The 16,566-nt window shown below is 33.0% G+C and overlaps 1 protein-coding gene across 1 annotated transcript; it reads right to left on the bottom strand.

The window, feature by feature from the left end:
- Nucleotides 1–1,518: 1,518 nt before the first annotated feature.
- LOC145639267 (phospho-2-dehydro-3-deoxyheptonate aldolase 1, chloroplastic-like) lies at nt 1,519–5,837 on the bottom strand. Its single transcript, XM_081690459.1, has 5 exons — nt 5,192–5,837; nt 4,833–5,110; nt 3,327–3,603; nt 2,930–3,175; nt 1,519–2,007 (listed from the first exon to the last, which is right to left on the bottom strand). The coding sequence occupies exons 1-5, from the start codon at nt 5,729–5,731 to the stop codon at nt 1,750–1,752; spliced, it is 1,599 nt and encodes a 532-aa protein (XP_081546585.1). The 5' UTR covers nt 5,732–5,837; the 3' UTR covers nt 1,519–1,749.
- Nucleotides 5,838–16,566: the final 10,729 nt, after the last annotated feature.

Raw genomic sequence — 16,566 nt, 5'->3', positions numbered from 1 at the left:
ATTATAATTTATAAGTTGTCTTTGTAGTAAACACAAAGTATTGGGTGAGTCTGTTTCATTGAGAGTTAACCCACCTAAAAATTGAAATATGTGTCTAATGATTTGTAAGAAGTTTTCCAAAAGCTAAATGAAATGTCTAATAATTCTTACTTATCTCACCATGAATCCAAACTCACACAATATCTTTCCATTCAAATCAATGATTGACATAAGATGATAAGAGGCAAAAAAAATTATTAAAATATGGTTATTGGCAAAATCTAACGCAATAGTGTGGCCATTGGTAAATCTGGAATTTTTCGATGGCTTTATATGCATATAAATGCTCCCTGGTTACTAAACTAGTTGTCCAAACCCATTTCATAAGCGTATAAATGTTCCAATTATGCCCCTAAATCGGATAATCTGCGATTTACCCAAAACACCGCCGTTGTTGCAAAGACTAATAATCGCATACCCCAAAAAAATTGCAGCTGCATAAGGTATTGTTTCCGCTAGTGCTTACTAAGAAAATAATTCAAACAAAACTTTATGTAAGTCCAAGACTTATAATCGAATGTACTACGTATATTGTGTGCAGCTTCACTCGGTTGCAAAAGTATAGCCGAGCCAAGCCAACAAGAATTCATGGGTTAAAACTTAAAAAGTCCTCTAAAGTCAAGTTTAAACATTTAAACTACCAACTTATCAAGTATTTGTATATTCTTATTTTAAAGCAGGTCCTACAAAGCAGGCCAACAAATTCATACATTATTCATATTATCATTCACCAACCAAAATGTCATCATAATCAATCGCCATTTTTGACCAAGCTCCTTCTTACTCACTCTGCACTCAAAATAACATGTCATGGTCAATTGTTTAGGTATGATCTCGCCAACAAACATGATTATAGTATAGTTTACTTATCTATCTGTATCTATATCTATATCTATATCTATACTTAGTATTTAAAAATTCAAACCACCATCATTCATATGTCACATGTCCTCACAACTTATTCATATGCCACATGTCCTCACAACTCACTCATATGCCACATGTTACTTCCCTTACCTTTTTAATATTAAAAAAATTAAATTAAAAATATTACATAATGTTAAAGTCTTTATGCATAACTTGCACATTTAAGTAAGAAAATGAAGTGTTTTATTTCTATCATGATAGAATAAAGTTAAATTAATTATTACATAAACATATGAAGTATAATAAAAATAGTCTTTTTTATCTCTTAAACTTAAAATATAGCTTAAATTAATACGAAGTATGTCATTTCATATTCTACAATATTCATATATATACTTAACTAAATTCCTTCATAACTTCCACAAGTCCACCCTCATTTTTTTTTTTTACAAGTTTTCACAGCATTCACCTCAAAAGTCATGTCACAATAATTTCGTAGTTTCAACTATTGAAAAGCATAGATTTATATAAAAATAACATAAGTTATAACCCGTGCATTGAACGGGCCAAAATGCTAGTTTTAATTAAATCATACTATCATAAGACGAAGTATTATTTTAACAATACAAATTTTGTAAATAAGTAGTCACATTTTATTGTCAATTGTCACGGTCTCAAACACCAGAATACTCGATTTTTGGTATTCAACGGTATACACATACAGTACACAAAATACACTTCTAAAAGAATCCGGTACTTAGACATGTATTGTTATAAATATTCGTACAATAACTAAACACTTTTGACACACCAAAAAGAAGTAAAAAAAGAAGGGGACTCTGTTTAGGAAGTAAGAGATGCTTGGGACTTCATCCTCCTATTCCTTAGACGGTCTGCAATGATGAAAGCAAGCTCCAGAGATTGGGAGGCGTTCAGCCTGGGGTCACAGTGTGTGTGGTAGCGTGAGCTCAGATCATCAAAGGTCACAGTTTCGGCCCCACCAATGCACTCGGTCACATTTTGTCCTGTCATCTCTAGGTGAACTCCACCTGGGTGGCTTCCTTCTTGCTCGTGGACGTCAAAGAAGGCTTTGACTTCGGACTGTCAAATACGAGAAAAGGAACAACAATGTAAGCACGTTAGCTTGTTGCAAGGGAAACAAAATTAAAGAATATAAAGATGCCACAAGTTGACAAGTATAATCCAATCCCCACAATAAATCAAACATCCACCCACCAAAGCTAATAGTATCTAATTTAAAAATATCAAGCCAACATGTTAAATCATACTCGTATTACTAATCAAGTAATCATGAAAGTATAAGAGACCGTCAAGCTACACCTTCTAGCATCTTCCCACCTACCACACCCTACCTACCAAAACTTACAAATAAACATCCACAAGAGTGGAAGAAATATGTGTGGGAAGTAATTAGTTTGTTCTAGCAACCACAAAGTTCCAGCCAAATACCGGAGCCCCAATAACTGGGAGATACGGCTTTTGCCTTGTGATCAAATGATGTGTGCATCACAATAATTGTGGCGACTCTTGATTCTTACGATTCAAGAAAACATTGATTAGATTCCAAATTGCCAACTACAGCTTTAGGGGGACCATAAATGGTAATTTGAAAGTATTGGTTATAATTGATATTTTTACCATTTACATTGTAATAAGATGACTTTACTACAAGATCTAAAAGCAATAAGCAATATACATAAGCATGTAAAAAGTGGCCCCTCATAAAAATGTCTTGGCCTACCATAACAAGTGACTCAAATTTATTTTTTCCCCAAGTACATTTAGTTAATATGAATGTGGTCAATTGTCTTTTTGGCATCATATCCAACCCCATATTCCTTTGAAACCCCCACCCGATTGGTAAATTGCATCAATAATTTGACCAAACACCCAAATCTAACATCTAATTGAATGTGGTGAACTATAATTTGTAAGCATTGTAACACACATTTAACAAAAACAGGACAATATTAAATGTCATTGCATAATATTAGCAACATACCCGAATAGCATCAAAAGGCCTAGTTTTCAGACCACAAGGAGCTTTAATGGTATTTCCGTGCATAGGATCACTGACCCAGGTCACGATTTGACCTGCCCTACGGACAGCTCTAATCAGATGAGGAAGCTTCACTCTCATGTTCTCAGCTCCCATTCTAGTGATTATAGTGATTCTCCCTGGCTTGTTGTCAGGGTTCATAATGTCAATGAGCTTGATGAGCTCATTGGGATCCATCTTGTCACTCACCTGTAACACCGACAAATATTCATGTTGAGCCACATTAGTTCAATCAATTGATTAGCAGCTAAAATCTGACTTAAACTATGTGTAATCAAATAACAATATGGAAAAGAATAAAAAAAAAGGGCTTGAAATGGATAATGCATTCTTCAGTTACCTTAATTCCAAGGGGATTGGCAATTCCTCTAAGGAACTCAACATGAGCACCATCAAGCTGCCTAGTACGTTCTCCAACCCAAAGCATGTGAGCTGAGCAATCATAGTAGCGCCCAGAAGTTGAATCTAACCTTGTGAGAGATTGTTCATATGGCAACAACAAACATTCATGGGAAGTCCAGAATTCAGTAGCTTGCATTACAGAATTGTCAAGTGTAAGCCCGGCAGCAGCCATGAATCCAAGGGCCTCATCAACTCTGTGAGCTAATTCCTGGTACCTGGAACCATTTAACATGGTACTATGTCAAATTCTGATTAAAAATTTAAAAATTGCACATGGCTGAAGATGACACAATCAATTAACGGTAAATGCCCTGATCAACGATTTCATTACTCAGGTGTACAATTTCATAAATTGTCAACATCATAAACAAGCAAAAAGGCAACATTTAGCAAATTCGCACAAAAGTTTTGGGCACAATGGAGTAAATTGAGGTCACCAGCTAAATAAATTCGTCCCAAAGTTAAGAGGCCCAACCATAGGCAAAAATGCCAATAAGACATTGGGTCGAAAACTACATATACTGGTAAATGGCTAAGGTAGCAAAGAACTACACTTTGAAATAAATACCATCACACAATCCAAGCAGAAAAGATCTGCATCATAAGAAGAGAATCTAACAAATTATAGTTATATGACCTTATTTGACAAAAGACCAAATCTTTATATACCAAAAGCATGAGCAATTCTAATACCCATATTTAAGAGCATCCAACTTGGTGCCCACTCAAAAGCTGAAGGGTCAAGAAATATGATGGTGCATCTAAGGCAGCAAATTGAATTCACGCGCATTTAGAATTGAATGGAAATCAATGCCACTATACTGTCCCCAGTTATCAAGCCCCATAATAGAATGGAGACATGAATTAATCCCCAAATTGGAAAAATCAATTGCCTCAGGCCCTCAGCCTACTATATTCCACCAAGAACTTCCTTTTGATCAAGGACAAATAATGGACTATAATTCATTGACCTTAAGGTTGACAATAATAGGAAATAAAACTCAGCCCAAAACAAGATCCCGAAACACCCCAAGACGTGTCGATAACAGCCAAAAACACCCACATAAATAAAATCTAAACCCTATAGATTGATTCGGTATCCCTTCAATGGTCCAATTCCAACTATGACCAATTCAACCAAGAAATTTTCTGAATTCTATTGTATAATCACGTGTACCATACGAACAAATCTAATTGTAGGAGGTACAATCACAAACTGATTCTACCACAAACCTATTGAATAATCCCTCCATCCTAATTTGCAATATGCAAAATCCAATGAATTCTACTTCTATTGTTCCAATTAAGGGTCCCCCTACTATTCTCAACAAAGTAAGAGTTTAACATATAACAAGCATCCCAAAAGAACAAACTTACAAGTATCTAACAATTAAAAGTTACTATAAAGGGTTAGAAAAAAAGTCAAAATCATAGTAAAACATACTTATCAGCCTGTTCACTGTGCTCAGCAAATCCCAAATTCCACTGAGTAACCCTTTGCATAGCAGCATAACCACCAGTTGCAAAGGCCCTCAACAAGTTAAGGGTAGCAGCTGACTGGCAGTAAGCCCTGATCATCCTTTGTGGATCAGGAATCCTCGATTTCTCGTCGAATGTATCTCCATTAATATTATCCCCTCTGTAACTCGGCAGTTTGACTCCATCCCTAACCTCGAACCCGTCTGATCTCGGCTTGGCGAATTGCCCCGCCATTCTCCCCACCTAATATTCCAATCAATGAGTTTTGTCAATACTAATCGAATTCACCAAAACAAAATTAAATTAGGTAACTCAGTAAATCACCTTAACGACTGGCATCTGACCACCGTACATAAGAACAGCACCCATCTGAAGAAGAACACGGAAGGTGTCACGAATATTGTTGGCGTTGAACTCTTTGAAACTCTCAGCGCAATCGCCGCCCATAAGAAGGAAGGCATTGCCGAGAGCAGCATCAGTGAGACGCTCTTCAAGGATACGAGCTTCACCAGCGAAGACAATTGGGGGGAAATCTTCGATGGTTTTAAGAACATTCTCGAGTTCTTTCTGATCTGGGTATTCAGGCAACTGCAATGCCTTCTTAGACCTCCAACTATCAACGGCCCATTTCTGGGTCTTGGCCGGAGTAGTGGAGGGGATAGCGGTGGTTGATGCGGCGGCGGAAGGGATGGTGGGTTTGGCGGAGGTAATGGGGGTGTTTTTGTCGGAGGATTGGACGGCGGATATGTGGCGGGGTTTGCGGGGGAGGAGAGAGAAAGAGGCGGAGTTTGCGGCGGAGGAGGGGGTGGTGGAAGGTAAGAAGGAGGTTTTGGTGGGGAGAATGGTGTTTGTAGAAAGAGCCATTGTTGTTGAATTTGTGGAAGTGTTAATGGGGTTGTTGAATTTGGAGTTGTTCTGCCGCCGAAGTTGGAGAGAGAAAGACGGGGTTTAGACTTTAGAGTTGAGGAGAGAGAGAGGAGAGAGAGGGGGTTTTATAAGGTGGGGAAGAGGGGGTAGTTGGAGAAGTGTTGGTGTTAGGAACGGAGATGGGACAGGTAAGGAAAGAGAAGAAGTGGGACAAAATAAAAGAGTTTTTAAGTTTGAACTAGGTTTTGGACTTGAGTGATATCCCGAGTTATTACTCCGACTATTTCATAGTAGTCCCGTAAAAATTACAAATTTATAAAAGTACGAAGGAGTAGATTTTTTTGCGAAAACTACATAAATAATTTGAGTGGTTTCATAAAATTATCTTATAATTTTAAAGATTTTATCTAACCAAATATTGAATGAATAAAAATCACAAAAATATAAATCTAAGATTTTAAAAGAGCCGATATGACCATATGAGTATTATAATTTAATTTAAAATTTAAAAATTCAATTACAAAACTAACTACTAAAATATGAGTGTTTTGTACTCATTTTGATAATAGTTTTTCATTTAGGGCATGTTCACATTTACTTAATTTCAATTGAGTTCATCTCTAATTAGTTCAGTTCAGTTCAGCTCTTAATTTTCCTATCTCATAAAATATTCATTTCAGTTCAGTTCAGCTCCTAATTTCCCTCTCTCATAAAATATTCAGTTCAGTTCAGTCCAGCTCTAATCAATTTAGTTCAGTTCAGCTCAGTTCAGTAAATATGAACAGGCCCTTAATCATCAAATGAATAGCAAAAACTAACATTAAGTTAATTTGATGTACGGTACATAAATATCATCAAATGAATAGCAAAATCTAACAAATTTCATATTTTGTATGAAGTAATAAAATATTCAAGTTCTACATAGATAATAATCATCACTATTTTAAAATAATTCAACTATAAAATCTAAAATGAAAAACACAAATTTTTATACCATATGGTGTGTCTACCCCACATATAAGGTAATTAATTGCATATTAAGGGTTACAAATCTTACAGTGATGAGTAAGTGGCCGGGGTTACCTTGATGTATAATAGATTACTTCAATGGAGGAAATATATACGGTTCCTCTCATAAAGACGTCGAGTTATTCTTTCATTGGTCAAAATACATTTAAAAAAAAAAAAAGTAAGGTTACTCAAATGAACAAATTAAATGAGGTTACTTATTTTTTTTTTAATTATTCGACATTATTCATATAATAATTTTGGGTTACTTTTATAGACAAATAGACCACTCTTACGAATAAATGAGATTACTCATTCAGATGAATAATAATTACTCTTATAAACCAATGTGATCAGACTGTGTGGCTAGTCACCAAAAAAAAAAAAAAAAAAAAAAGGTTCACTGGAATTTGACAAGATATTTTATCAATTTTTAAATGATTTACAAAAAAAAAAAAAAAAAAATCCCAATAGAAAGTTTAGTGAAAAAATTATGTTTAAAAGTCATAGATTAAAATTTTAGGCCCGTTAGCTGGCAAGCAAACTCGACCCGTTCAATAGGGCGAGTATAAACAAATTGTCAACCTCGCATAAAAGGGTTTGTTTTTGCTATATTAGGCATGTTCGACAAAAAAAATGAAGTATAGATCGAACTTGTTTTCTCCCAAACCTACAAACAATCACCTCTAATCAAAATCTCACAGACATAATTAATAATTTACATTCACTAATGAATTATGATTGTCATGATTGAATCTCTTTACTTACTTCATTTATTAATATACTTGTATTATTTTGAAATGACAACATATTATATTCAATTAGTGAGTAGCCCGGGCGTTGCCCTAGGTTGCTACTGTTGTAGATGTGCAGTAGGTAATTTTTTTTTTTTTTAAAAAAAAAAAAATCAAAATTGAAGTTGTCATTATTAAACCAAAATTGAGTTATTCTAAGAGGTTTTTTTTTTTCTTCTTCATCGAACCTTGTGATTTGCACATATATAGTTTTCTTTACATTTGAATAACATAGTTGATATTTGTCTTAGATGGTTAAATAGCCAATTTAGTTATAAGAGGTTGAAGGTTCGAGTCTCCTTATCCATATGTTTTTATATGGAGTAATATTGGTTTCTTGGGTGATGTGGCATATGGACTAATATTGTGGCGTCTTGAAATATTAGAAAGAAGACATGGCGGAATACAAAAGGGAATACGTGGCACAACGACGTAAACTTTCCCTTAGTTTTTAACTAGTAGTAAACTTTTTTCTTCTCAACCAATGTGAAGTTGACCCTCTCTATTTAGGCCCCGATCTTTGATTTTTTTCCCCCTATTCAATTTAGTTTAGGTTATCTCGGTTCATTAATCTACTTCCTTTTAGATCTATTCCGCTCATTTCATTTTACCTCAATTCAATCAATAATTCAAAAGAACAATACCTAACTATGTTTCTCTTACAATTTATTTCCTTCCATCCTCCCTTTTTTTTTTTTTTTTTTAATTAAATGTGTCAAAAACCCTCTAGACTAACCCACTTTTTTCATATCATATTCGTGTCATATTGCCTAGTTATATCATCATTTCCATATTTTTATTCTTAGACAAGTTGAATCATGTTAGGAATCTCACCACCAACCCATCTTGTTTAATTAGACGGGTCGCAAACCAGTAATACTAGTATCTATTTTTTCGTTATACAATTTGTATCGTGTCGATCAACTTTTGCCAACTCTTAACATTGTGGTTTTTGAAAGAGAGGGAACATTGTGGTTATAACCTTGATGTTTACTTTAATTTACTTATTGAATAAGTATAATGTTATATATAAACATGTAAAAAAAAAAAAAAACGAACAAGTAGAAGATAAAGAGAAGTGAGAAGTGGGGATTTAGGGGAAGTGGTGGTGGTAGTTGAGGGTTTTTGTGTAATTTCAGTGTAAATTTAAGGTATTTTATAAATATAAAAATAATGTAGTCTCGCTTCTCACCTACTAATCGCAAGTTCGTCACACTTCTATATTTTTAATTCGCTGGCATTCAGCTGCGCCAACTTATTTGGGCTTAGCGCACGAAGCCACCATTCGGCATTCGCACACAATTATTTTTTTTTACTGTTTTCTTTTTTATTTCTTTTGAGGGACATTATTATTTTGTATTTTATTTTATCATTTTCATTTGTTTTTGGTAAGACAAGAAAAAACCTATACTTTAAAATTTTAAGTGAGTCATATGAGAATTGATCCCTATGTTTCTGAATATAAAATGAAAGCGAAATCTCTAATCCATCACTTTTACCTCCATCATTCTATACTTTTTATTTGCATCCAGGGAAAAACAAAATTTAAATTACATGTTAGTTATTTGATTTGTGTAGTTGTACATTTTAATTTTATTATCAGATTAAATAGTGGACAAATAAAGTTATGGAGTACACTCCGCCCATCCCATATTTCATAGTTATTAATTTTTATTTTATTATTTTTTTTACACCAGTTAATTTTTAAAATAGTTGACTACAAATTGTTACTCCGTAATATATGTATAAATTTTTTAAAAAAACATAATATTGTGAGATATCATTAAACACCTTACACAGTCCTTTAGTCTTAATCACTACATTCGCTTTCTATATAATTAAAGAGAAAGTATTTTGAAATAAATGGAGTAGTTGTGTTATACGTAGTATATATATATATATTCGGCATAATAAAATCAGAGTTATGGCAGGTGCAGTAGTAGTCTGGTATTATTGTATCATTCATGAGCTGAGTTTGAGGGACCAAATTTTATTCAATGTTAGTTTGGTTCAATAGTTGAATACCATAAAGAATTGGTTGCTTTCGACTATTATTATTTTAAAGATTTCTGACAAGGAGACTAATTGGAAAAGGTCAAACTAATATACGTAAATACATGCACGTTGCAAAACGAACGAAATTGTTTATACTCTAGTATTGATGTAAATAGGGTTTAATTGTTCGATACTTCCTCCGTTCTGTTAATATTGCAATAAGGAGGAAATTACGCATCCCGAAACACCTTTTATATGTTAAATATCTATAATTGTGTAAGAATAAAAATTATAAAAAGTTGATATTGTGAAAGTATTTTATGAGACGAATCCAACAAGATCCCACTTGACTATATTTTGCTTAACGTATAACTCATATTATATGGTCAAACAAGAATGATGAATAGTGCAAAAAGTCCATTGTTGCAATATTAATAGAACGGAGGAAGTATAAAAAAGGAATGATATGTAATTTTCGTGGGAAAATTTATGGAAGAATCATCACATTTTCTCCTAATATACTGTACAAAAGAAGAAATAATCTGTAATTTTTGGGGAAATTTCTTGGAGAAAGTCATCGCATTTTCTTCTGATATTTTTCACAAGATATTTAATCTATTGGAATAGAATTCTATCAGAAACTATACTTGTGGTATCCTTAATCCTTTACATGGAGATCAAAAGTCAATGAGTCATATATTTGACTCTTATTCGTTTAATTTTGACTCTACATGAAATTGAACATAAGTTTTTAAGATTGGCCAGTTTCTTGCATGTATCAATTCTATTGTCTTAATTATTCAATAGAAATGATGACAATTTATGAATTTGATGTAGAACAAGTCAGTGGCGGATCTTGGTCCAAAATATTATAGGGGCCAAGATTTAAATATTTTCCTTCATGTTCAAAACTGATCACTATACTACAATATTTTTACTTCATGTTCAAAACTATTCATCAAATATAGGCTAGCGCATGTCATTTGGTTGACGCATATGAGTAAAGTTTTTTAAACAAGCTAAAGTCTCACGACATTACCTTTACAATAACTAGTTATAACTTAATTACATTGTTGCATGATGGATAAAAAAAAAGGACAAGAGAATGATAATCCTGATCTCGCTTGATTGCCTTAAATTGAATAAACAATTAAATTCGAGTGGATGGTGCACCTAATGGCCTGGTATTATAATTAGCTCATTTTAATGATTATTGTAATAATCGAATAAGCAAATAAACAATGGGAAAATACAAGTTAATCAGCCAGATAAACGAATTTTTGTTAATCCGATGACATTTTTGTAAATTTATTGAAAAAGCAGAGTCATTTATTCAGTACTTTTGGTGAGCTGTTCAATTACTGTTTGCTTTTTGCTTTTACTGTTTGGTGAGGAAATTACACATGTACACCTCAACTAGTACATGAAAAGACGCATATACCCCTCCACTGATACTTGAAAAGACAATTATACCTCCAGAAAATTTGTTTATCTGGGCAATTACTGGGTAACGCCCATAAACAATACTCTTAATTCATAAATACATTATATATGCACCTGGGTTTATTATAGTGTAATTTGTACAACGATAGCAACCTTTTTATAATTTTTTATAAACAATTTTCAACAAAAAAAACCTATGTTTTGTGTCAAAAAAAAAATAATAATAATAAAAATAAATAAATAAAAATAAAAAAACAACAACCTATGTTTAAAATGCGAGTGATTAAATCACAAGTTGGAAAGTATAGTAATATAGTTTCCTATATTAAGAATACCCAATGTAACACCACCCCGAATATAATTTATTTTGTACCAGATTGAGCAGACATAATTTGGCAATTAGGCACACTGCACACATGCCATATAAGTTGCATAGACTATTCCTAAATTATTTACAATATTAGTCTCAGATATATATACCTACTTGTTTAATTTGTTGTTCTGATATTGGATGCAATTGACTAAAAAGCATAAGCAGCCGAATTATTTAACCATTTTTTAAATGCAACATATCATAGAATAGAGGGTGTACTATTGTCTTATCTCTTTTATTATATGTTCCCATTTTTTGAATTGCCTTTGATGAGCCTCAAATAAGCAAATCCTACCTCGCTTTTTTATGAAGCAACACAACCAAGTTACCAGATTCGAAATTAAGTCCAGTCTTAAATTTGCATAATAAAAAATCGATAACATGGTAATAATTATACTAGTATTTGATTTGATTGACTTATCAGACCGATCACACAAATATGACTTGAGCTAATTTGAATGAGTCCAAATGATATATTTTATGCCTTTATAAATAAATAATGAAAAGCAAATGAAAGGTAAACAATTCATCTAAGTCATGATACAATGTATGTATAAACTTGTTGAATGGAAAAAACATGTTAGTGATATTAGAGTAATACTATAATAATGAGATACAAAAATAAATAAAAGAAGTAATACAATATTGTTCATGAGACCAAATACTTGATTTTTTTTTTTTTTTGAATAGCAGACCAAATACTTGATTTAGTACTATTAGTACGTGTTAAACTATATATGCACCCACTTTGTTGCTGATAATTTTTTTCATGATGACATAATTTAATAATAATAATAAATAGCCACTTGTAATTAACTGATTACCTTAATTAATTAAGTAAATGACAAATTGACAATCATTGAAAAGACTTTTAGGAGAAATTAAAGTCGAGTGCCGATGCCTAAGCTATGAAGTTGGTCAAGTAAATCATCCACCTAACTTCTTCACAAACTCATTTAAAAGTTCAAAACTTTCAAATCTTACCAACCCTAATGAAAATATGAAAGGGATGGAAAAAGGAAGGAAAATTCCACTATTTCTCCCAATCTCATCATCCTCTAAATACATTCCAAATTCCAATTTATCTTAGGAAATAAGTTAGTTGTATAATGGCATATTAATTAGTATATTCCTTTTTTTTACAAAAAAGTTGGTAGTATTTTAATCTGGAATTTGTCGAAATGCACATACATAGGGCATCCAACTTACTTATCATTAAAAAATAAAGAGGAGATTTATGATTATTAAGTAACATTGTATCACATCATAGATTCATAAAGTAGTGTATCTTATCTTGATCTATCAAAATATGGGAAATTGCTTAGAGGTATCAGGAATATCTATATATCTATATATATATATATTGTATTGCATTCATTATAACATGTGTAGGAAAGAATTTCACACGTATACTTTTTTATTATCCTTCTATCCCAACCCTTCCGGGAAAAAAAAATCCTCTCTGTCTCCTAAAACTTTAGATTACCCTTTAGATTCTTGGCTACTTCACAGTCCAATATTATCCTTTATACATCTCTGTCTTAATTTTAATGCAACGTTCATTTTGGCCTATATGAAAAAGAGTAGAAGAAAGACAATGGAAGAGGCATCTAACTACTAAGCAATTAGCCGATGAAAAAGAGTATTGAAAAAAATGAATGTAGTTTCACTGTATAATTAACTGGTAGGTCAATTTGTAGTGTAATGGACCTAATAGTACTTTATTAAATGTGTATAATGATACTTCACATGTTTACAACGATAATCCAAATAATTGAATGTTACTTATGTGACATAATTAGTTCTCTCTCTATTTATGTGTCTTTCATTTAGTCGTTGGTTTCTAATTCACCATTATATCTCTTTACACATCTCGTTTCCTCTTACCTACACGGCTAGTTATTTTGTTTTAATATTAAGTTGACATATTCATATCCAATCATTTAAATTTTAATCGTGCTGATTATTCAAAGACGCATAGCGGTTAGCCAAAAAAGACCTCAATTGTTTGAGCATGTTTAAAACAACTTCCTTTATAGCATAACGAGACCTCAATCTGCCCAATGATGATCCGCATAACAATTTTTACCCAAGTTGATCAATTGCTAGAATACAAGCAGGCTATGATTTAAGGGACATCGTTATTGGCTTGTGAGAACGACTCTTTAGTCTTTATGCTAACAAATCAACCCCCAAAACTCATCCTATGTAATTGTCGTGGAACTTAAACACAATCAATTTTAAGCCCATCCTATGGTCTATTCCTTTTGGAGAGTCTTTATCAATTTTACAACGACTGATTGAAAGATTTGTAAATTATACCTCGTAGTCAATTTCATTTAACAATCAATTAATAACATTTTGGCTCGTCAAGTACTCTAGAAAAACGTGAGTTTTTTTTTTTAAAAAAAGAAATAGTAAAATTGACACCATTAGTCTCAACTATCATCCGATTTTAGAATATCTCAACTATTAATTAATTTAGGGCGCCGTCAATTCTCAACTTTAAAGCTCTTCCCTCGTTTTAAAATGACCGGATAAACCCGATTAAGATATGTGGGGATTGCAATAAAATACTCCGTAATTGAATAAGTTGGCGATATTAGGCATATGAAACCATGAGGGATCCATAAAGAGGTTTCCAACAGGATGGTTCCGGACTTCCGGTTTAGCCTGATTCGGAACATTCCATTTGGCAAGTAGGATATGTACTTCTATCAAATTTTGAGCCACCATCCTTGTTAACTAGACAAAATTTAAACACAATTAGACCTACTGACCTTTTAGTACATGATCGGCCCTATTCTGTTTCTTTGTGCCTTTGTGGGCCAGCTCCAATTTTCTTCATCAAGCATACAGATCATACAGCCCAGCCCAATATCAACCAGGCCCATCACTAAAGGGGAACAGAGAATAAAAATTCTAGTAAAATCTAATGCTCACAATTAAATGCACACACAAACAATATTCTGTACGCAAGATAGTGAGGCATACTCAAGTGGTTAGAGCTTCCTTCTCGATTTCAAGAAATCCTAAAATCGATTCTCATCACTAGCCCTTGTAGCTCTTTAAAAACCAAATAAAAAAGATATTCAACCAATATTTGTCTGACTTTAATTGTGATTAACCAAATAAAAAAGACATTCAACCAATATTTCGTCCTTTTTTTTGTTGTTGTCATCGTCATAAATTGTCAATGTTATTAGATTGACATATTTAACAATTTTTGCCTAATACAGTAAGAGTGTTAAAACAATTGACCACAATGTTAATGGTATGAACAGCCTTACATGTAACAAATATTTAGCTCACTAGAATGTTGGCTTTATAGCCATATTCATAGTGAAGCACTGTTTCTTGCACGGTATCATAGTGTTGTGCCAAATCGTGTGGTATTATATATGGAGTACTTGTAATTAATCTTAGTGATTTACAAATTAACAAAAATCCGTACGCATAATAGTTGTATTTGAAATAGATTAATTCGCAATTATTTGTTCCCATTGCGTGTTTGAAATCTATCAATCCTAAGAAGTGTATTTATTAGATCAAGTAACAAGTTGATCCCTCGTACAAGTATTACAAATTGAAATTAATTTCCTTACAACATTTATATTAAACATTTGACAATTCTAATGAAAACATCCTTCTAACAAACGCTTGGTTTGAGTACTTGTTCTATAACGACAAGTTGACAATTCTTAAAACATAAAATATGCGTCCCTTATAATACCAAAAAAGAATATAAGAATTGAATAATTTCACTTCAAATGACATGAATAAAATTAAAAAACATGTACAATACAAGTAACAAATAGTTCTAGCCAGCACATATAATTAAAGCGCGCACAAAGAATATGTCTAATCTCCGCTTACAAAAAAGACATAAGCACACTCATAGATTAGGGATGGGCTGGTGCATGGTGTTCAAGGGGATCTAGGGCTATTACTGGGGGGAGCTAGTTGTGGTTTGGCTCAATCGGCTTTGCATGCGAAAATGAACGGTCGTCAACAGGCTCTTCAATGTGTTGTGACTAGGTCCTTGTCAGCGGTAACCATATACACAGTAACACAGACTCGTCGTCTATGATCCTACTGCCGTGGGATACACACATGTGAGTGATATTCGTCATCGTTAGACAGCGGATCGAATCCGACAGTTGAGCACAGGTTTTGATTGGTGTTGTGTCCATAAGGTAGCTAATCTAGCTATGACATAAATAATTAAACAAAAAAGGCATAAGTCGAGTCTCTAGTACTCTACTAGTGCCACCCCGCAAAACTTTATCAACTAAATAAAACCCTTATCGACTAAACAATGATCTTATTAATCGTTAGGTAGCTATGAATTCAATTAGGATTAACTGGAGAACATGTGCAATAGCAGCAAGAAAAAAAAATCAGGGATTGACATAGTATAAAAATACAAACAGACATGAATAGTTTTCCAGTGTTCAAAGCACGCTTGAGTACAAGATCCAAAGTTACAATCACATGAAATCATGTGGCCGCTGATTTCTTGTCTCTTCCATCTAACTAACCCACAAACTAAACACACTACTTGTGTGAACGACCTTCCGACATTAATCTTTGGGGTTACAAATATACACTAATTACAACCAACATTTTTAAGTAATCACTTACTCGTACAGAGTATTTTGTTTCGGACGATACAAAGTAACCGGTTTTACAAGTTGCGCTAAGAGTGCATTCACAAGTGTAAAGAAGCAAACATTTAAAGTAATTTGAAACAGAGGAAGTAAATAATTGCCGACTTGAGCTTAGTTACAATTAGTACTTACTATAGCAAAATGTCAAAACATGATTGTAGGGTAAATAGAACAAAAAACAGAATATAAGTGTACTCGGGACATGCAGGCCTACCACTACTTACCACACAGAAGACACAGGGAATCAATTAAAAATAGACCCACCAAAATATGGTAAAAAGAAGAGCACATAAATTTGAACATGAATATCAATATCAATATCAACATCAACATCCATGCAATAATGTCAGGAATAATATCAAAGGTATTTTAATTTTCAAGCCTCATAAATTAAATCTGAATATTTCACCAAATCCTTAACAAATACAATAATGCATACGTCGGAGGAGTATTCCTACAAATGAGATGCCATATTAACTTGGTAATATATAATTAATATGATAAAATCACGTGTCATTTAGTGTTATTCAATTCGCATGACATCAAAAA

The sequence above is a fragment of the Chenopodium album genome, chromosome 7, assembly GCF_948465745.1.
Source record: "Chenopodium album chromosome 7, dcCheAlbu1.1, whole genome shotgun sequence".
Lineage (NCBI taxonomy): Eukaryota > Viridiplantae > Streptophyta > Magnoliopsida > Caryophyllales > Amaranthaceae > Chenopodium > Chenopodium album.
This window is presented reverse-complemented; position numbering and strand designations above follow the sequence as displayed.